General features: G+C 43.2%; 2 protein-coding genes across 6 annotated transcripts in view; one reads left to right on the top strand and one right to left on the bottom strand.

Moving 5' to 3' along the window:
* LOC132821781 (mediator of RNA polymerase II transcription subunit 12-like protein) overlaps window positions 1-23580 on the bottom strand; it is a 604412-nt gene that overhangs the window by 274056 nt on the left and 306776 nt on the right. The gene's annotated exons all lie outside the window — the stretch shown is intronic.
* On the top strand, window positions 16713-22998 carry LOC132821651 (G-protein coupled receptor 87-like). The gene is made up of 3 exons (XM_060834363.1): window positions 16713-16767; window positions 18405-19329; window positions 22604-22998. Exons 1-3 carry the CDS (start codon window positions 16713-16715, stop codon window positions 22650-22652), a joined length of 1029 nt encoding a protein of 342 aa, XP_060690346.1. The 3' UTR covers window positions 22653-22998.

Below are 23580 nucleotides of genomic sequence, written 5' to 3'. Positions count from 1 at the left end.
GGCTATCATATCATTGGAAAGAGATTTTTTAAAAACATAGAAAAGCATCAAAGATTGCAAAACAAGTGGACTGGGGAGAAGATGATCGAGGGTGAGGAGAAAGAAAGGAGGAAAGAGGGCGGCACGGTGGCACAGTGGTTAGCACTGCTGCCTCACAGCGCCAGGGACCTGGGTTCAATTCCCGCCTCAGGCGACTGACTGTGTGGAGTTTGCACGTTCTCCCCGTGTCTGCGTGGGTTTCCTCTGGGTGCTCCGGTTTCCTCCCACAGTCCAAAGATGTGCGGGTCAGGTGAATTGGCCACGCTAAATTGCCCATAGTGTTAGGTAAGGGGTATATGTAGGGGTATGGGTGGGTTGCGCTTCGGCGGGTCGGTGTGGACTTGTTGGGCCGAAGGGCCTGTTTCCACACTGTAAGTAATCTAATCTAAGTAAACTAAAAAAAAAGGGAGAAGTGGCTGAGACAGGTAGAAAGCACAATGTGGAGGGAGCTGTAATGGATGGAAGATTCATCTCTCATTGAGAGAAGGTGAAGTGGGCACGGAGGGGGTAATCCAATGTCAGAGAGATCAAACTAAAACTCGTGAGGAGAAACCAACCAGCTGATGAGAAAAATGTGTTAGTTCATCAGATCATGTAATGCAAACATCCAACAGATCTTGTTCCCAAAAATACTGAGGAACAAGGGCACTTATTCCTTCCAGATTTATCTGCACTGAATTACCAGCAAAACGGCTGGAACATATCTTCATTGCAGTTCAAGATACGAAACTCAACTCAATTCTCTTAAAGAGGTTTACAGCTGAAATATCAACAGGCTTGTGTTTTCTTGACAGATGTTGTCTGACCCACTCAGGATTAAACTGAGAGGAGTGCAGATGCTGGAAATCAGAAGCAAAAACAGCAATTGTTGCAAAAGCTCAGTAGGTCTGGCAGCATCTGTGGAAAGAAAGAATCAAGTGTGTGGTGCTGGAAAGGTACAGCAGGTCAGGCAGCATCTGAGGAGCAGGAGAATCGACATTTCAGGCAAAAGCCCTTTGTCAATTTCCTGATGAAGGGCTTTTGCCTGAAACGTCGATTCTCCTGCTCCTCAGATGCTGCCTGACCTGCTGTGCATTTCCAGCATCACACACTCGACTCTAATCTTTAAACATTTGCAGTCCTCGCCTATGCCTCTGTACAGAGAAATCAGAGTTAACATTTTGGGTCCATTGGCCCTTCCTCAGGACAGGATTCCCAGTCTTTTGAGTTTCAAATTTCCATTTGTTCAGAACAGTTTGCATTTATGCAGCACATTTAATGTAATAAAAGAACACAAGGGAGATCACTGGTGCATTTTAGAACAAAATATAACATTGAGTCTCAGGACACCGTGAGCGGCACGGTGGCTCAGTGGTTAGCACTGCTGCCTCACAGCGCCTGACTCAGGCGACTGACTGTGTGGAGTTTGCACGTTCTCCCCGTGTCTGCGTGGGTTTCCTCCGGGTGCTCCGGTTTCCTCCCACAGTCCAAAGATGTGTGGGTCAGGTGAATTGGCCATGCTAAATTGCCCGTAGTGTTAGGTAAGGGGTAAATGTAGGGGTATGGGTGGGTTGCGCTTCGGCGGGTCGGTGTGGACTTGTTGGGCCGAAGGGCCTGTTTCCACACTGTAAGTAATCTAATCTAATCAAGACATATTAGATCAGATGCCACCTTTGACACAGTCGCACCCCTCAGTACTGCACTGGGAGTGCAAGCCCATATGCTGTGCTCAAGTGACTGGAGTGAGATTTGAACTTTGAGTCGAGGCAGGGGTTTTACCCAAGCTGCAACTCGACTAGAGCAACGAGACAGATTTAGGACAACCCATTACGTTGCGCAAGGTTCAATCCAGGTTTTACCAAGCCAGTGTTTTGATTGGTGGTCAATCTGATTACATGCAGTCAGCCTCAAAGATTAATGAAACCAGTCTTTTAGCAGGAAGCTAGCTAACCCCAACCACAGATATAACGTCATGCCTTACGCTAAGGGTTAATGAAGCTGACATGGTGAAAAACCTATACTATTCATGGAGCAGAAGAACCGAAAACAGAATATTGACTCCAGTGATTTCTACAGGAAAATTAAAGTACAGCAATCAATAATGCATGTTAGAACCAGAGCGATTCATATCGATTTTTAAAAGAACAGGATTATTTTCCACTTAAAGACCACTAGCTATGTAAAGTGAAAAGGTGCAAAGGGCTGCAGCAAGTAAAGTGGCCCACTCTCTCCGGGGCCTGAATTCAAATACAAGAACAGCGTGAAAATATAAGAGGCAATGGCCGAGTGGTATTATCGCTAGGCTGATAATCCAGATGCCTAGGCAATGGGCTCAGGGGACCCAGGTCCAAATCCGGCCACGGCGGGTAGTGGAATTCAAACTCAATAAATATCTGGAATGAAAGAGTCTAATGATGATTCAGTGTTGATTGTCAGAAAATCCATCTTGTTCACTGACATGCTTTAGGGAAGTAAACTGCCATCCGTGCCCGGTCTGGCCTACATGTGACTCTAGACCTACAGCAATGTGGTTGACTTTTAACTGCCCGCTAGGCATTTTGGGATGGGCACCAAATGCTGATCTAGCTAGCGGTGCTGTGAAATCAAAACAGAAACACACAGCAGATCAAGCAGCTTCGATAAACAGTTTAAGGAAGGGTTGACGTTTCAGATCCATGATCATGCAAATGGTCTCCTGACCAAGCCGACCAAGTGCAACCAGAATTTCCTGTTGATATTCTGAGCACATCATAGCTGCATTAAATAGTTCACCAGCTTCTCCCACCTGCCTGTTCAGTGCAGCAAGCAGAACCACATCCTGCCTTCATGGCTCGGAATAATTTATACTCCCATATCCCAACCCAACAGGCTATTTCACATTCAGCCAAGGATTTAAGTATTTGTCTCACACTATGATTGAGTGCAGGAATCCAAAACAGGCTCAGCAAAGTGCATCAGAATACCACCTGCCAACTTGCACACCAGTCGGGGGTGTTAAAGAACGGAAGATTTTGTATAGAGCAGTGATGACCAATTCTTCAAATGAGGCTGAATAGGCAGCCATCAATATTCTTTCCTATTGTACACTTTTCCAAGATGCGAGCTCTGATGGCAAGGCCTGAATTTGTTGCTGTCCTTAATTTACCTTGAACTGAGTGGCTTTCTGTGCCATTTTGGGGGGGCAGGCGATGGTCTACTAGTAATACCACTGGACCGTTAATCCCGGAGACCCAAGTAATGTTCTTGGGAGCCAGGTTCAAAGCCGACCACGGTGAATGGTGGAATTTGAATTCAATAAGAATCTGGAGTTGAGTCCAATGATGACCTTGAATCCATTGTCGAATGTCAGGAACAACACATCTGGTTCACTCATGTCCTTTACTTGGTGTGGCCTATATATGACTCCAGACCTACAGTAATATGCTTGACCCTTAGCTGCCCTCTGGGCATTTAGCGATGGGCAATAAATCCTGGCCTTGCCAGCGACGCCCTCATCTTGTGAACAAATAAACAAAAACTTAGGACTCCGATTATTGTTGGGTCTGGAGTTACATGTAGCCTGGACCAGATGAGAATGGCAAATTGCCTTTGCTAAAGGACATCAGTTAATCAAATGGGTTTTACCCAACAATCCATCATTATTAATCCTTATTTATTAACAATTTAAATTTCGCCAGCTGCTTCCCATCACCCCATGGTTCTGAAGAAGGGTCCCACACCTGAAACTTTAACTCTGATTTCTCTTCACAGATGTTGCTAAACCTGCTGAGCTTTTTCAGCAATTTCTGCTTTTGTTTCCGATTTACAGCATCCGCTGTTCTTTGGGTTATTATTTGCCTAAATAACCACTGGACTGAACTACCTTACTGTCAATTTCAGGTGTAGTGAAGAAGGTGTTTGGTATGCTTTCCTTTATTGGTCAGAGTATTGAGTACAGGAGTTGGAAGGTCATGTTGCAGCTGTATAGGACATTGGTTAGGCCACTGTTGGAATATTGCGTGCAATTCTGGTCTCCTTCCTATTAGAAAGATGTTGTGAAACTTGAAAGGGTTCAGAAAAGATTTACAAGGGTTGGAGGATTTGAGCGATAGGGAGAGACTGAACAGGCTGGGGCTGTTTTCCCTGGAGCGGCGGAGGCTGAGGGAAGGCCTTATAGAGGTTTACAAAGTAACGAGGGGCACGGATAGGATAGAACATAGAAAAATACAGCGCAGTACAGGCCCTTCGGCCCTCAATGTTGCGCCGACCGAATCCTACCTAACCTACACTAGCCCAATAACTTCCAAATGCCTATCCAATGCCCGCTTAAATGACCATAAAGAGGGAGAGTTCACCACTGCTACTGGCAGGGCATTCCACGAACTCACAACCTGCTGTGTAAAGAATCTACCCCTAACATCTGTCCTATACCTTCCACCCCTTAATTTAAAGCTGTGTCCCCTTGTAACAGCTGACTCCATTAGCGGTAAAAGGTTCTCAGTGTCTACCCTATCTAAACCCCTAATCATCTTGTACACCTCTATCAAATCTCCCCTAAACCTTCTTTTCTCCAATGAGAACAGCCCCAAGTGCCTCAGTCTTTCCTCATACGATTTTCCTACCATACCAGGCAACATCCTGGTAAACAATAGACAAAGTCTTTTCCCCGGGGTTAGGGAGTCCAGAACTAGAGGGCATAGGTTTATGGTGAGAGGGGAAAGATATAAAAGAGACCTAAAGGGCAACAGTTTTCCCTCAGAATGTGGCACATGTATGGAATGAGCTGCCAGAGGAAATGGAGGAGGCTAGTACAATTGCAACATTTAAGAGGCATTTGGATGGGTATATGAATAGGAAGGGTTTGGAGGGATATGAGCCGGGTGCTGGCACGTGGGACTAGATTGGGTTGGGATATCTGGTCAGCATGGACAGGCTGCACTGAAGAGTCTGTTCCAGTGTTGGACATCTCTATGACTCTAACTGTTTGTTGACCTTAAACAAGCTCTGAAATGAAAGTCAATCAGCATTCCAATTACTGTGTGAAAATCAATCCAAAAAAAAAAGTCAAGTACACAGGAGGTAAAATTGAACAAATAAAAACTTTGTAACTTGACTTTTTTTTTCTGCTAAATTCATAAAGTCTTCTGAAGTTGCACAAATTCACTTGAACTGATGCAAATCTTAAAGAATAAGCTTAAAGTATGTGATAGACCTTTCGGGCTTTGTCTTTGCAAATGATAAAATATGTACAGACAGAATACGGTTACAGACAGAATAAATGTTCTGCTTTCACAAACTAATGGCGCAAACTATACTTGGGGAAGATTAATGCTGCATCCAACCTTTACAGTTCTGGTTGCCATATTCCCAAGGATGTGGACGCTTTGGAGAGGGTGCAGAGAAGGTTTATGAGGATGTTGCCTGGTATGGAAGGTGCTAGCTATGAAGAGAGGTTGAGTAGGTTAGGTTTATTTTCACTAGAATAAAGGAGATTATGGGGGGACCTGGTTGAGGTTTACAAAATCATGAAGGGTATAGACAGGGTGGATAAAGACAAGCTTTTTTCCAGGGTGAAGGATTCAGTAACGCGATGTTATGCTTTCAAGGTGAGAGGTGGAAAGTTTAAGGGGGAATACACGCGGCAAGTACTTCACACAGAGGGTGGTGGGCATTTGGAATGTGTTGCCAGCAGAGTTGGTAGAGGCAGGCATGGTAGATTCATTTAAGATGCATCTGGACAGATGCATGAGTAGGTGGGGAGCAGAGGGATACAAATGCTTAGGAATTGACCGACAGGTTTAGACAGTGGATTTGGATTGGCTCAGGCTTGGAGGGCCGAAGGGCCTGTTCCTGGACTGTAAATTTTCTTTGTTCTTTGTTCTAACATAACAGACTAGTGGCTATAACTATTCTATAAGATGAACCCATTTCTCCAGTGTCACAAAGGTCACACTTTCATAGATGCTCAGTGCATAAATTAATTCTCCACCTCGTCAGGTATGATGGGGTATACTAGCATTTGTAGTCAGCCTTAATTTGTAACCCCACAAATGCAGGTTTCACTTCTTAGTACCTTTGGTTTTGCTATAATGCGGCAGTTCCATTCTCGAACAACCCCACATTATGAGAAAATTGCATAATCGCATTTAAACTAATTGGGCTGGAATTGCATTATAGCCAATACACATTTTAAAAGTTTGCACCATAGAAACAGTGGCCCCCAATTCATCAGTCATGATATATCAAATTCATATTAACGAAAGGTGCATGATAGTGGAACGACCTGTACCTGATAACTTTGTGTAAGGGATCAATTCGGTGAGAAGAGTTGTGTGGCAAAGATGTGTGGGAGTTTAAGACATGCCCATTCTTTGCAACAGATGCCAATGACATTACAAAATAGTGATCATCCAACCAGCAGGTCACTATTATATTTGTCACATAAATTGGACAGCTCCTCCAGGACAATCTAAGGATAGCTTGTACATTATTAGCTTTAAATTAAGGGGTGGTAGGTATAGGACAGATGTTAGGGGTAGATTCTTTACTCAGCTAGTCGTGAGTTCATGGAATGCCCTGCCAGTAGCAGTGGTGGACTCTCCATCTTTATGGGCATTTAAACAGGCATTGGATCGGCATATGGAGGATAGTGGGCTAGTGTAGGTTAGGTGGGCTTGGGTCGGCGCAACATCGAGGGCCAAAAGGGCCTGTACTGTGCTGTATTTTTCTATGTTCTATTATCACTGACAGTGCCACCCACCTCCAAAGGCTCACAGTTTCAGTAATTTATCTTCTTACACATCCTGAAATGAAACCCCAGTTAATGCCCATTACCTGCGTATAATTAAACATAACCGCCATCCAAGTAATATCATACTGCACTCGGAAGATTCAAGGACAACGTAAGGAGAGTGAGCCCTTGAATTAACCATTCAAGGTGTGTGGAGGTCGTTCTTTTTTTTAAATAATCCAGGTGCAAAAAAATGAAGCTCTTCCACCATTTTTCATAACTCATTTCTTAATTTAAAAGGATAAAATGGACTTGCGGTATACACTCAAGAGTTTACAAAAGTGCTGTGGCAAGGGTTGGATTTGTCATTTGCAAAGCAACATCACTGCAGTTAAAGCCCATGCCTCTGGGAGTTCTGAAAGTAATGGGAGAGATGCCAAGAGGAGAATAGAATTTCTCATGAATGAATATTGAGCAATGCATGGATTAACTTAATCCGAACAGAACTTGCTGGAATGCTCATTCGGTCTGGCAGCATTGTGGAAAGAGAAATCAAGTAAATGTTTTGCACGCAGTGTGATTCTTCTTTGAAACCGCGGATTAACTTGTTGACATTATGGCAAGATAATGCAAGACAGTAGTAAAGGAAATATGCAAAGCTGTTCAGCATCATTGCTCAAGCAGTTGTGTTTGAACCTGTCTAACCCAAGTCCATTATACTCAGTTAGCTGGACAGCCGGAATGTGATGCAGGATGACACACGCAGTGTGGGTTCAATTCCAACACAGGGCTGAGATGAACATGAAGGTTTCCAACCTCTCCCCTCACCTGAGGTGTGGTTAAACCACCGTCAGACATTACTCTCTAAAGAGAGAGCTATCCAAACTCCTGTGCTGAGTTAATGTCGAATTGAGATCATTCTCAAAAGGTTGTGTGCAGTGCTAGTCCACACAATAGGAGGGGTCATCCAAACCTAAGGAAGATTGTAGGACTGGTCACATGGAGGGGTGAGATTAAAGTCAGCTTTTCTCATTTGAAAGGAATTTGTGATCCGAGCAACTGTCATCTCACCCTTAAAAGGCTAATACCGTACAATCTACTGGAGACCCTACAGCAGTTAAAGCACAAATTCTAACTTCAAGAGGTATTATTACTTTCTTTTCAACCTTCTGCATTTTTATTGAGAAGCTGCAACATTTTCTTTTCAGATGTAGTAAAATACATAAGCAAACTGCAGTTCAGGTAAGTAACTGAGGGTTCCAGTTATTCAGAATCCTTACTGCCAACACACACAGACCCGCCTTCAACCGAAGCGCTCTCATTGTTGGCTCTCAAAACTGACAAGTTCTAACATAAATTAGTGCGCATACTAATTCTAGGAAATTATGTTCATTTTGAGTTTATTGCTGATAAAAAGAAAATCTGAATTTATACATAGACATTATATGCATGATTTAGTTGCTTGTAAACTGGTGTTCCTGACTACCATTCCAAGGATCTGCAGAAGGCTTATTCAGCATCTTACACATTTTACGCAGGTAACCTTTACAAATATGTACTTCTATTCGATTAAATTTGATCGTGTTATCCATACCGAGTTTACCTTTATAAATCAGGGACACTAAAGTGAGTGCAATGGTTAAATGATTCTTTTTGATAGGAAGAACAGTAAGTGATATAAAGGGCACAACAAAAATGAAGTGGGAACAATGAGACCTGGGTATATCTGTGTATAATGTACTGAATAGAGCGGGACAGGCTACGAGATAAGTTAGTGCAGCATACAGTATTCCGGGATTTATTAATAAGGGGAAAGAGCAAAAAGGTTAGGTTATACTTTAACTGGATTTAGAGTCATGGAGATATAGAACACAGAAACAGAATCTTCAGTCCAACTCATCAATGCTAATTAGTTATCTTAAATTAATCTGGACCTATTTGCCAGCTTTAAGCCCATATCCCTCTAAACCCTTCCTATTAACGTATACATCCAAACGCCTCTTAAATGTCCTGACTGCACCTAGCTCCACCACTTCCTCTGACAGCTCATTCCATACCTGCACCACCATCTGCATGAAAAAGTTACCTCTCCTTAAACGTTTAAATCTTTCTCATCTCACCTTAAACCCTTTGCCCTCTAGTTTTGGATTCCCCCTACCTTGGGAAAAAGATTTAGGCTAATCACCCCATCCATGCCCCTCATGATTTTATAAACTTCCACAAGGTCACCTTTCAGCCTCCGATGCTCCAAGGAAAATAGCCCCAGCCTATTTAGCATCTCCCTACAGCTCAAACCCTCCAACCCCAGAAACATCCTTGGGAAATCTTTTCTGAACCTTTTCAAGTTTAACAACATGTTTCCCATAGCATTTGAATGCATATTCCAAAAGTGTCCTAACCAATGTGTTGTATAGCTGCAACATGACCTCCCAACTCACATACTCAATGCACTGACCAATAAAGGCAAGCATTCCAAATGCCTTCTTCACTACTCTGTTTATCTCTAACTCCACCTTCAAGGGATTACCCCACTATAACCTCTGCCCTGGCAATTATCTCCTTTCATCCCCATTCATGTCATAGGAATTTAGCAATGAGTTGTTAACTGATCATGACAGACACTAGGAACACAGGAAGAGCAACCTTTGACAGACAAGTTGCACAGTAACAACTTCTGATCCTGCGGCCTATCTACGCTCGGTTTCCTTCTCATAACCCGCTCTCGCCAATTCTTGGCCTTGCTTTAAGATGTTACCCAAAATCTAATTCTCGGCAAATACTTATTCTCTTGTTTTATACAGCTTCTTCCTTGGCTCAGCCTCAACACTTGTCAGATCACTTCTTTGGAAAGCAATTTGTAACATCTTACCACAACCAAAGGTACTTTATCAGTGCAAGTTATCGCCTCCCACTGAAGAAATTGGATCAAGGTACAAATTGTCTGATTTTCAATTGCCTATTTTATGCCAAAATAGATACGGTAAAATGTATCTATCTGTAAATTTTTTCCAACAACCTGTTGTTGATGACTGGGGCACCCCAGAACCAAGGTGGGGTAGGCCATTTAGGATTGAGATGAGGAGTAATTTCTTCACCCAGAGAGTAGGGAGTATGCGAAATTCTCTGCCACAGAAAGCAGTTGAGGCTAAAACATTGAATGTTTTCAAGAAGTAGTTAGATATAGTACTTCGGGCTAAAGGGATCAAAGGCTATGAGCCTTTGAGCCAAACGCAGGAGCAAGGTGAGGTGTTGGGTAATCTGCCATATTGAATGGTGAAGCAGGCTTGAAGGCCCAAATGGCCCACTCCTGCTCCTACTTCCTATGTTTCTATGATATCTGGGTAAACACATTCTCCAAAACAGACCGGTCAGGAACTTTATCTCCTTGGTATAAATGTAGGTCACGCTGCCCAAGCCCTGTGCCCCCTCCCACCATGGGAAGTATGCCCCTTTCAGATACTGGAAGCAAATGACACAGTACTATCAAGACTTCAGCATGACTTATTATTCTGGGCCACACAAGTCCACGTAACAAATTTGCACAACATATTTTCAAGATCAGGTTGGGCCACTCATCAATGCTGAGTAAAGAGCTAAGGACAACTTGCCGGTAAAATGATCTTTCAAAACAAAACTCATTTGTTTATTGTACGCATGCAGAAGTACTCTGGAGTTTGAGGTGATATAGTGAATTCCTGCAATTGCTAGAGAGATTTGCTACATCCTCTCCTTTATTCATTCTTGGGATGTGGGGTCCAATGCACAGTTAATGCCCATCCTGAAGTTCCCTTGGTCTTCCTCTGCCTTGGGAAAATTTCACTGATGACTTGACCTTACAAAAGCCTCGATAGGTATTGGGGCAGTGACTCCAGAGCTGCAGTATGGTCTTTTGAGATTGACAGTGTGTCTGTGTATCTGTGTAGCTGTACTTGTTTGTGCATGTGGATATGACTGTGTAGGTATAGCCACATGTGTGTGTGCCTCTGTACTCTTCCATGACTGTGGGTGCACACCTGTGTGTATAACTCTGTATGCGTGTGTGCATATATAGCTGTGTGCATCAATGTGTGTTTCTCTGTGTGTACACTACCCCATCAGATTTCTCTGCAGTTCAAATGCCTCTCACGAGCTGGCAAACACACCTCCAGCACAGCTGCTGCTCACTCGTGCCCAATGACTCACCACATTGTGACTCTGACTCACAACTAACTTCAAAAAGGTGCGTGCAGTGACAATACCCAAGTTGCTGGCCACGGATGGTACATTAAGTGACGGGATCTCTTCATTAATGCTGTGCTGTTGCTCTCTCTGTTCCTCCTTAAGCTGCTGTGGTCAGCAGGCAGCAATGTGTGTGTGCCCTTAGGCAGGAAACCAGAAGGAAAAAGTTGACTTGGAGAGGAAGACACTCAAGCAGGGTTGAGGTCAAAACCAATGGCCCATAGGCGCGTCACCCGCAATTTGGAGATCACTCTGGAGAGCGAGGTGAGGGGGACCTTATGAACAGTACTAGCAAGTAAAAAGGGAAAGGTGAAATTTCTACAGACCTGCCAGACCACAGAATTCCACACTCATTAGAGTTTAACCTGAGAGTCACCACGTCTCAGGCGAGGGGAGAGGATGAGAAGGACAGTCACTCATGGGGACTTCAGCCGGTGTGGGAATTGAACCCATGCTGTTGGCTTCACTCTGCATTATAGACCAGCCATCCAGCCAACTGAGCTAAACTGAACCCTAACAAGTGCAGCTTACTCAGGAACAGCCTGTCCACAGACTCTGTTTGGGATTCAGAAGGTCCTCTTGGCTCCAGACATTGTTGCAGCTTTGGTTCAAACCTGGACAAAGGAGTGAATATCCATAAATGAGAAGGACGGATTTTTCCATCAAAGATATCAAGGAGAGGGAGGTCTTGTTGCAGCTGTACACGACACTGGTTCGGCCACTTTTGGAATACTGCATGGAATTCTGGTCTCCTTCCTATCAGAAGAATATTGCGAAACTTGAAAGGGTTCAGGAAATATTTACAAGGATGTTGCCAGGTTTGGACAAAGTTAAAAATTATACAACACCAGCTTCTTGCCCAACAGGTTTAATTGGAAGCACTAGCCTTTGGAGCGCTGCTCCTTCATCCACAACCACCTGATGGAGTAGTGCTCTGAAAGCTAATGTTTTCGATTAAACGTGTTGGACTATAACCTGGTGCTGTGTGATTTTTAAACTTTGTCCACCTCAGTTCAACACCAGCACCTCCAAGCCAGGGTTGGTGGATTTGAGCTATAGGAAGAGGTTGAATGGGCTACGGCCACTTTCTCTGGAGTGTCGGAGGCTGAGGGATAACCTTATAAAGGCATAAATTATGAGGGGCATAGATAGGGTAAATAGACACGGTCTTTTCCCTAGGGTGGGGGAGACTAGAATTAGAGGGCATAAGTTTATGGTGAGAGGGAAAAGATATATAAAAGGGACTTAAGGGGCAACATTTTCATGCAGAGAGTGGTACATGTATAGAATGAGCAGCCAGAGGAAGTGGTGGAGGCTGACAATTACAGCATTTAAAAGGCATTTGGATGGGTATATGAATAGAAAGGTTTGGAGGGATATGGTCCAGGTGCTGGCAGGTGGGACTAGATTGGGTTGGGATATCTGGTCGGCGTGAATGAATTGCACCAAAGGGTCTGTGACTCTATGACAAAGTCCTGGAGAATCAGACTGAAGGTATACTTATCACAAAGAATTAGCCTCAAATAACCAATATCAGGACAGTAACCCAGACCCAGCTTCCTTCATCTGTTTTATCAATGACCTCCACTCCAACACAAGGTCAGTGTGAGGCATTGTATAGTGTGTTATGACCAAGTCAGAAGAGGCAAATGAGCTCCCAATGTCTCAATCTTCCCAGTTGGTCACAACAAAATGTTTTAAAATCTATTCAACACAGTTAAACCTCTTTCCAATTAGTTAAGTAATTTTCACTGTCGCAATAAGTAGCCAATTATAAGATGCTGAAGAATCAGAGTCGAGAGTGTGGCGCTGAAAAGGCACAGCAGGTCAAGCAGCATCGAAGAAGCAGGAGAATTGATGTTTCGGGCATAAGCCCTTCATCAGGAATGTCTTAATCCCAATAGCCATAGTGAACAGTGCTTCCTTAAATCCTTGGAGACTGGATGTTCATTTCTGATCAATATTATCCTGGGGATTTATAGATAGAGATAGAGACAGAGAGATAGAGACAGAGAGATAGAGACAGAGAGATAGAGACAGAAATATATAGGAGCTAAGCCCAAGGATAATCTTACATCCTTAGTTTCATGTCTCTTACTCCGCTAAAGGGGAGGTTCTTGAAATACACACAGGTGCATTCACCTGAATTCTGTGTCTCCATGTTTGAGAATTGCTGACAACGTTTTGATGTCCAACATGTGAAACCAAATCACACAACAGAATCAGGTCTTCTCGTGCAATCTAAGGAGGGGATAACTTGTCTCAATCATATAATCCCTACAATGTGGGAAGAGGCTATTCAGCCCATCGAGCATGCACCCACACTCTGAACAGCATCCCACCCACACCCAGCTCCCCATGCTGTCCATGCATTTCCCATGGTAAATCCACCTAACCTGCACATCTTTGTATGTGGGAGGAAACCCATGCAGACACTGGGAGAACGTGCAAACATTCCACACAGACAGGCAGTCGCCCAATGCTGGAATCGAACCCAGATCCCTGGCGCTGTGAGGCAGTAGTGCTAACCACTGAGCCACTGTGTTGTTCCAAATTCAAATTTCACCTTCCCATCATGGTGGGTATTAAACCCACATCCCTGGAATCCCCAGGGTTCTGGATTGAGTCTTCAGTGACATTACCAATACAGCACTAGCTCCCTGACATAGGTCTTCGGATAAAACGTTAACTTCAGCTCAAACGGTCTTCAGTCGAATCCACGTTGGCTTCATGAAACTTGACTAACTATGCAACTATGGTCATCTTAAGTCGTGTGTTTTGTCATTTTCAAATCCATTTCATTCAATAAAATATAAGGGGTTAAACTGGACAAGGAATTCGAAATTCACTAGTCTGTATTTTAGATCATCACTGGGACAAGTCATTACAACTCCATTCACAACTCCGCAAATAATAGACAAGACCCACGTGCAGCAAGATACAGACACCATTCAGGATTGGGCTAATACGTGGTAAGTACATTTGAGCTACATAAATGCCAGACAATAACTATTTCGAACAAGGAGGGAATCCATGACTAGCAGTATCTTGGTGATACCACTGACCAGAAACTGAACAGGGAAGCCACACTAATAATGTGGACCAAGAACCGGCCAGATCTTGGAAATTCTATGTCAAGTACTTCAACGTCCAGTCTCCTCAATATCTGCCCATTGTCTGTAAAGGCATAAGTGAGGAGCATTATAGAAAACTCTTCTCTTGCCTACATGTCTGTGGTCCCAGAAACACTCAAGCAGCTCATCACCATTCTCAAACAAAGCAGCCAATCTCATCTGTACCCCAAGTTACACCATAAACCTTCAATTCCTGGACCATAGGGTGCCCTGAGAGTACAGTTTAAACCATGGAAAAGATGTACTGCAACAAGATACAAAGATTTCGACAGCACCTTCTGAACTAGTGACGGCTCACCAATATAACCTGCAAGCCCTTTGTTAAGTTACACACAGTATTGACTAGAAATATATAGTCTGAGACTCAAACTCCTGGAACGTCTTACCTACCACCTTCATAGGCATGGTTAGGGAACATAGTAAGTGTTGGCCCTTGCATGCAACACCACATCCTGTGAACAAATTAAAATGTCACACAAAGTACAGATGGTTAATCCTGGTGTGGGCTTGAGGAAGAGAAAGCGTTGTAGTCAAAGCTGCCCAAGCAAAGGTGAAGCAGCCACAGAAACATTAAGGGCAGGGTCTGGCTGATTCCAGTTGCCTGGCTTTGGTTTGCCTATTGGCTGAGCCAGCCAATGGTAATGCTACGGCACAGCATCACTCAGAATGCAGTTCCAGTTTCTGTTTTCAGAAAACAAGTATCTTTTGTAACTTCCACCCACACAAACCGCAAAAAATAAATGGTGTTGCTTTGGGGAAGAATGGAAATGTTTACCAAGGACAGTGCTTCAGTGGAATTTGCTGAAAAGTGTCTAACAGAGAAATAGGATGAAGTCAGAAGTCACACAACACCAGGTCAGAATCCAACAGATTTATTTGAAATCACAAGCTTTCAGAGCGTTGCTCTTTCATCAGATGAAGTGGACTTTACTGACGAAAGAGCAGTGCTCCAAAAGCTTAATGATTTCAAGTAAACCTGTTGGATTATAACATGGTGTGGTGTGAGTTCTGACAATGCCCACTGTAGTCCAACACCAGCACCTCCACATCATAAATAAGATGATTTCAAACAAATTGCAGGGTCGTGGGAAGGATATAACTAAGTGAACTTCAGATATTTCTGCCATGAAAATATAGCAATAATCACAATGAATAGGCACCCAGTGACTGAAATCCAACAGAGAACTGTGAACAGTGGCAGGAAGATTGAGGAGAGATCATCTAAAATGATTTTTTACAAAACAGTTGAGTTTTCAAGGGGCTTCAGCAACAATAGCATCTGCTGGCATTTACACACAAACCTTTGAAGATAAATTGAGGAGTCGTCTTTGGTTTACAAAAAGCATATCAAATTCTTGGCTTTAATGAAGGCAAAAAAAAAGTGTAAACACCAGGAGGCTATATCAAAACTTCAGGAAATGGTTAGAATTCAGCTGAAAGATTATATTCGATTCTGGCCGTGACAGTTTGTAAAGAGTTGCTAAGGTCTTAGAAAGAGGACAGAGGAACTTTATTGGGATTAAACAAGGGAATGAGGGTCTTTGGTGAATGGACAGATCAGAGAAGCTGTTCTCTTTACAACACAGAAGATCATGGGTAGGTTCAACAATGATTTCAATGGTCTGAGAAACAGCCTCCAAAAGCTCATCTGGGTCCCAAGACTACCCAGGATCATGGGCTCAAGCACCAGAGGCAACCTGAGGCCACGGTTTCTTTTTAAACAGTGAACTGCCATGACCATAAAAAATAAGAACAGGAGTAGACCATTCATCCACTTTCCTGCACTTGCCCCACAACCCTTGATCCCAATACCGATCAAGAATCTATCTCAGCTTTGAATATAGAAAGGCCCTGCCCCCACAGCTCTCTGAAGCATGACCTGCAATACACTTCCTGATGTAGACTCAACAAATGCGAAAAGGGAATGGAATAGTCACATGAACGAAAAGTATTGACAGGGCAATGAACTGTGAGGAGGGGAATGGAACTAATTTGATAGCTTTACTAACAAGATAGCACAGCAATGATGGATTTACTGGCACTGCGTTATTTTATAGTGTAGGGATAAAGTTAGTTACATCAATGTCACAGTAAGAAAATCAGCAGTGTGTGTGTGTGTATATTTCTCAAACTAAGGCAGTTGCCTGTCTTGGTAAAAGATTAAGAGACCCGGGTTCAATTCCCGACTAGGCGACTGACTGTGTGGAGTTTGCACGTTCTCCCCGTGTCTGCGTGGGTTTCCTCCGGGTGCTCCGGTTTCCTCCCACAGTCCAAAGATGTGCGGGTCAGGTGAATTGGCCATTCTAAATTGCCCATAGTGGTAAGGGGCAAGGGATAATGTAGGGGTATGGGTGGGTTGCGCTTCGGCGGGTCGGTGTGGACTTGTTGGGCCGAAGGGCCTGTTTCCACACTGTAAGTAATCTAAAAGTAATCTAATCTAATGTTTTAATGTCGCTGTCATTGAAACGAAGATTTCACAGCCAGCCTCAAAAGCACAAATACCAGACACTACGCACCAATAAAATTTGGCTCTGGCCATCTGACAGCTTAATTCCCAATCCATTCCTTTCCTTAAATCAGCTCAGAGTCTGGATCTTCCACCAATTTGTCTTCACCCAGTCCTCCCCTTAAGGATGGACGCCCAACCAAGTCACAATGAGGAATACAACAGCAAGAGGTCATTGCAAGGTATATCTCCTACTAGTGGCAGCATTTACCTCCTGAAGAGGTTCTTACTGGCAAAGAAAAAAAATAAGTCAATAGAGCTCTTCCAGACGTCTTGCCTGATCTTTATCCAAGAGTTTTTGTGTAAATATATAGCTTTTCCCACACCTCAGAAATTAGGATAATTACATTCCAATTTTGCCTGCGCATTCTCTACTCACTCTGGCCCACAAAGAGGACATGGTGTTCCGTTTGGGCTTTTCAAATGAGACTTCTCAAGCTGGTTTGATTTCTTATGTGACTGTTTGACAGAGTGCTATTTACTCCTAACCCAATAGATCAGTCACACAACTCTCAAACAGCTGGCAAACGGAGAGTATCGAGTAAATACTAGTTTTACATGCTCTTAAGTTGACTCTCTCCTGAAGTGAGGCTAATTCCCCACATGATCCCTTGAATGATATGCATAGTATATGACACAGTGGCTCAGTGGGGTTAGCACTGCTGCCTCACAGCTCCTGGCACCCAGGTTCAGTGTCACCCTCGGGTGGCTATGTGGAGTTTGCACATTCTCAGTGGGTTTCATCCGGGTGCTCTGGCTTCCTCCCATGTTCTAAAGATATGCAGGTTAGTGTATTAACCATGGGAAATTGCCCTATAGTATCGGGGGGGAGGGGGTGACATGCAGGCTAGGTGGATAAGCCATGGGAATTTTAAGGTTACAGGGATTGCTGCCATTTGAATCTCACCAATCAAGCTATTAAGAAAGTGACACTGATCACAGAAGAGAACTGGATGTGTGAATAAGTCTAATTTAATTGCATTTCTCCTGTCAGTTCAATTCCATCCCACTCCAAGTAATTGAATACTTGACAGTCTCTCGTCATTGACACCACTGAACATTCACAGAGTCATATAGCACAGAAACAAACCCTTCGGTCCAATGCGTCCAAGCCGACCAGATATCCTAAATGAATCTAGTCCCATTTGCCAGCATTTGGTCCATTTCCCTCTGAATCCTTCCGACTCACATACCCATCCAGATGCCTTTTAAATGTTATAATTGTACCAGCCTCCACCACTTCCCCTGGCAGCACCCTCCACATGAAAGGGTTGCCCCCTTAGGTCTCTTATAAACCTCTTACCTTAAACCTATGCCCTCCACTTTTGAACTCACTGGGGAAAAAACCTCGGCTATTCACCCTATCGATGCCCCTTGTGATTTTATAAATAATGCTAAACTCCTAATGCAAAAATATTAAACCAAATCAAGAATGAGAGTAATACTTTGATGCACTTCTTAGGCAAGAACAGACTGGGATAAAGTCATCCCAATTTGCTGTGCCCAATTTGGTGGCAGAGGTACTGGGACTAGAGGAGCCACAGACAGAGAAGGATCTGTCCACTGGAGAATTCTTCACTTCAGATGTGAATAAATAACTAAAAAAAAATTGTTACTGATTACTTAAGTGTAGAAAAATACAGCACAATACCATCAGAGCATCTAAATCAAAAGCGATACCTTGGTAAGCTCTTTTTAGAAATCAGAGTTAGCTGTTGTACAATTTACATTTAAGTCTTTAAGAATTGGTGTTAAACTACTTTAACCCAGTTCATCACAATAACATTAACTCTTGTGCATTTCCCCTCTCGACTTCCAGGATTTAGAATCAAAAAAATGAATACAACACATGACATAACTTCAAATCATTCCTTCTGCTCAAGAGACAGCAAGATTGCAGAAGTGGTTTATCCAATACTCTATTCGATCGTTTTCATTATCAGCTTCACATTAAACAGCCTGGCTATCTGGATATTCTTCAAGATTAAGAAAACGCGGAGTTTTGATTTCTACCTTAAAAACTTGGCAATGTCTGACTTGTTAATGACTCTCACGTATCCATTTAAAATACTCAGCAAGTCAGACCTCGCGCCCTGGCAACTAACCTGGTTTGTGTGCCGCTATTCGGAGGTGATCTTCTACCTGAGCATGTACGCCAGTATACTGTTCCTCAGTCTGATCAGTCTGGACAGATGCCTGAAAATTGTGAAACCATTCAGGAACTCCAAATTGCATGACATCAACCGCGCAAGGATGTTTTCAGCTGGAGTGTGGCTACTCGTGCTGGCCTTGGGGGTTCCAAACAGCATTCTCACCAACAAAAAGGCCACCGCAGAAAACGTGAAGCACTGCAACTCGCTTAAGAGTCCTTTTGGGAAGCACTGGCACGAGGCAGTGATCTACATTTGCACAGGGATATTCTTCATTGGCTTCCTCATCCTAGTTGTTTGTTACTTCTTCATCATGAAGGAAATCCTTAAGTCAAAGAAAACATTCAGCACTGCCACCAACAAAAACTACAAGATAAACCAAAACATAGCCTGGGTTGTTGCTGTCTTTTTCATCTGTTTTGTGCCTTATCACCTTTGGAGACTGTCGTTCACCGCTGGTCAGATGCGTGGAAACTTCAACTGCTCAGTCGAAAGTGTCCGGTTTCACGGGAGAGAGTTCACGCTATTCCTGGCTGCTTGCAATGGATCCCTCGACCCCATCATTTACTTTTTCATGTCCAAGTCTTTCCAAGAGTTGCTACTCCAAAAGATCCACATTAAAACAGAAATTCCAGACATACGTCTGTGTGGCAGTTATAAGAGAGCTAACGGTCACGTCAGCTATGACAGCACAGTGTAAGGCAATGGCACAAATAAGCCTTTACCAGCAGCAAGTGAGCAGGCCACCCTGCTATTCATTGAAGCCAATGCTCTTTGCAATTCTGCACCTCCATTATTTGACCAATGCAGAATTTAGACAAGCAGAGAAACATGTGAATTCCAATGAGGAGCTGGCCATTCAGCCCGTCCAGCCTACGCTGCCATTTGATAAAAGCATGGCCTCAATCTACTTTCCTGTCTACCTCCTATTACTTCCTCTGCACGTGTTCTCTGGCCCAAGATGGCTGTAACGAAAATCGTGCTTTACAAGAGAAAGATGCCATATGTTGTGCATGCCATGTGAAACATGCAGCAGTTGCAAGTGGAGGAGGGCCTTGGTGGAGGGGGACCGGATGAGTCTGTCGGAGAGGAAGAAGCAGAGGGCCTGGAGGCCGTCCAACGAAACGTCAACTTCTCCACCTCCTGATGCTGCCTGGCTTGCTGTGTTCTTCCAGCCTCCTGCCTGTCTACTCTAGTGTGGAATGTGCAGGCACATACCTGTGTTGCATCCATGGGTACACCATTAAACACATTTCCTGAGATCAGTGCTGCAAGGGCAGATTGGCTGCGGTGTTAGCCACTGATAATATAATATGAAGACTAGGACAAATGGATGTAAATCCAAAGGGAAATGGGCAGGACTGTGAGGAAACAGGTGGGTAATTCCAGATATTTCAAAGGACTGGTAGTACAAGCGTCATGTACTGAATGGCCACCTTTTGCTCTGTAAGAATCTATAAAAGTGCTGAAAGCTTCCTCTTAAAAGGCATTACATGATACAGTTGATACTATCCTGTGCTACAGCATCGTGCTGCCAATAAAATAAACAGCACAAGAGGTCAACAATCCCACCATCACAGATGATAAAACTGGAATTCAATAAAAAAGAAATCTGGAATTAAGAGTCTAATGATGACATTGAAGCCATCATCAATAGTCAGGAAAAGCCTGTCTGGTTCACTAATGCCCTTTAGGGAAGGAAAAGGTCATCCTTACCTGGGCTGATATACATGTGACTCTAGACCCATACACCAATGTGGTTGACTCTGAATTGCCCTCTGTGCGATGAGGAACAGGCAATAACTGCTGGTCTAGCCACCCACACCCCACCTTCTGAAAAGACAAAAAGATTTCCTAATATTTTCAGACCTCCTCCCTGCCTTAACTTGCTTGCAGTTGAAAAACGTAGTGCTGGAAAAACACAGCAGGCCAGGCACATCCAAGGAGCAGGAGAATCGACGTTTCGGGGATAAGCCCTTGTTCAGGAACTTTAACTTACTTATAGCCAAAACAGTCGCCCCAGGTGTTTGTACTGGATGATCTCAACTCACTCATGGACAGTATTTTCTACCATCTGTAGACTTGATTATCCAAAGCCCTTGCTGCACATGTTCTCATCCATACAAATTCCTACTCACTTCATCCCTGAGTTCACTGGCAGACACTAGTTCCGACATGAGCAATATTATGATTTTAAAATTCTCATTTTGGTTTTCAAATCCCTCCATGACATGGTTCTTTCGTGTCTCTGATCTCTTCCAGCCTAGCACTTCTCCAAAATAACTGGTATCTTCTAAATTTGGACACTGAAACATCCTGGATACTAGATGCTCTAGCACTGATTTGTTTTTGATTTGATTGTCACGTGCATTTTACAATAAGGATACAGTAAAATACAGTGAAAAGCTTTTATCTGGCACCTCAAAAAGGCACTATTTTGAATAATTTAACAATAAGGAAAACCAAGAAAAAGAGAGATAGCTTGATGAGAATCTATCAGTTTGCTGGTTATGCATTTAGCTCCCAAGGCCCTAAACCTCTAGAATTCCCTCCTAAACCTTTCCATCTCATTCCTTCTTATTTCTCAGTTGAGATATTCCTCAATGGCCACTTCTCTGATCATATTTTTGGGTATCTGCCTTTCCGTCTTCTTATGTGGATTTGACCTCAAACATTTGCTCTAGGATACTCCAAGGAAACATCTTGGGTGTTATCAAATTTAACGCAATCGCAATCAATTTTCATTGTTATTAAGATGCGCTTTATGGCAAATAATAAGTTGTAATCTACTGGCTGGAAACTGGAATTGAACCTTTCAAAACAGACTTTGTAAAGTATAGACTAAAGTGACTTGAAACTACAGCCATGGTGGCTACTGAATTTGCATTATCCATTATGACATTCCAAACTCCTTGAGACAACACATCTCTAAAACCTCAAAACACTTAATCTCACAGAAAAAATCATATTTCATGTTGTATTAGCATAACATTTGAGCCAACAAACCAGAGGGTCAGTGTGGACTTGTTGGGCCGAAGGATTTGTTTCCACACTGTAGGGATTCTATGAAATCCAATCATTTGAACTATGGGATACTGTCTGATTTGTGGGGGGGGTGCACGTGCATTGGAACAGAGAAGGCAATCTCATGGCAAACTAGCCCTTTGTATGTTTTATGGACGCCTTTTCAGCACAACAGAGGACAAGCAGCTAAGATAGCTTCCTCATTGTCTTCCATCTCCACCGAACTTACAAACTCTCTGCTATTATCCGTCCTCATGTCCAGCAGACAGAGTTTTTAAAGAAAAAACATCACTGCACAGCTGTGAAACACCTCACCAGTGAAAGGAGAGCGCAGATTGAAAGTATTAAAATTCTGAACTCAGCCTGAAGCCAACTGAGTCACCAAAACTACAGACTGCGTAATGAAATAAAACAAAGGAATTGCAGCTACTGGAGATCTGAGACAAAAGCAGCAAGTGTTGGAGAAACCAGATAGGTCTGGCAGCATCTGTTGAAGGAAAAGCAGAGTTAATGTTCAGCGACCTTTCATCAGAGTGGAAATAGCAGGAAAAGGATGATATTTATAATGTTGAAAAGTGGGTGTGATTGGTAGGGGAAGAAGTGAGTCAAATAGATGGAGTCAGCACCCACAGAGAAAGAAAAAGAGAGAGAGAAAAAGAGGAGAAAATGAGAAGCAGTAAGCTGACAGAGAGATAAATGCTGAATGGATGCCAATGGGAAATGTAAACAGTTGAAAATGGGTTGACCAAATCTAACAGGACCTAGGGGTGTGGGGTGAGTAATGAACATGGAAGGAGGTGGTGTTGACATTTTGAAGTTGTTAAATTCAATTATGAGTCCTGAGGACTTTAAGTTATCAAGGCAGATGGAAAGATCTGCAACGGCAGCAGTAAATCACAGCTTCCCTTGGAAGGGGTCTTGGACAAGTGGACAGTGGGGAGAGAGGAGGTACACGCACCTTCTGTGATTGCAAGACAAGGGACCGTAGGAGTGTGGGAGATGTTTGGGAGTGCAGGAGGAGTGGATTCAGGTGTCCCAGAGAGAAAAGTCGTTGTAGAATGTGACAAGAGAGGGGAGGGGAATAGGTGCATGGTGACGGAATCCTCCTAGAGGTATCAAAAATGGCAGCTCATAATCCTTTGGATGCAAAGGCTGGTGGGATAGCAAGTGACAACTAGGGAAATCCTACTAGCATTTGGGAAGGGAACAGGGAGGGAGATGGGTTAGAAATGGCGAAGGGCTCCTGTTGATCACAGATTGTACATACACATTTTTTTAATTAAAGAAAATCCCTAATTTGGCCAATCTATCCTACCCCACATCATAATGGGTATTTGTGTGTGCACATGTTGTGTGTATTTAGATGGGTTTAAATAAACAAAGCTCACTTTTTTTATGATTAAGCTCAAATATTCTGCTGTATTGATATTTTATTACCACATCAGGTAAACACTCAAGCCCTCCCTGAAGTGGAAAAAGTGTAATCTTTTCAAACAAAGAAGAAATGGTGCAGTCAAACGAGGAGCAGGCAATGAGTAGAGCCAACTGACCACGCCGCGCTCCATTGCAACATTGCTATACAAGTTGGGGTAGTTCTAGCTCAACTGGATCTACTCGTAAGAGTGACACAATCCTTACATCCCTGTTATGTTCTCAAAGTCTTGTTCTCTAATATATTATGTCATTCATTAAAATAATCACTCCACTAAATTGTGGCAAATTCATGGGAAACAAGTTTATACTACTGCCCGTAAATGAAATGATTTCTGAAACCTTAGTCAATGTTCTAAAAAGAACATAAAATAATTTCACAAGAGTAGG

This window comes from Hemiscyllium ocellatum, chromosome 13, assembly GCF_020745735.1.
Source record: "Hemiscyllium ocellatum isolate sHemOce1 chromosome 13, sHemOce1.pat.X.cur, whole genome shotgun sequence".
NCBI lineage: Eukaryota > Metazoa > Chordata > Chondrichthyes > Orectolobiformes > Hemiscylliidae > Hemiscyllium > Hemiscyllium ocellatum.
This window is presented reverse-complemented; position numbering and strand designations above follow the sequence as displayed.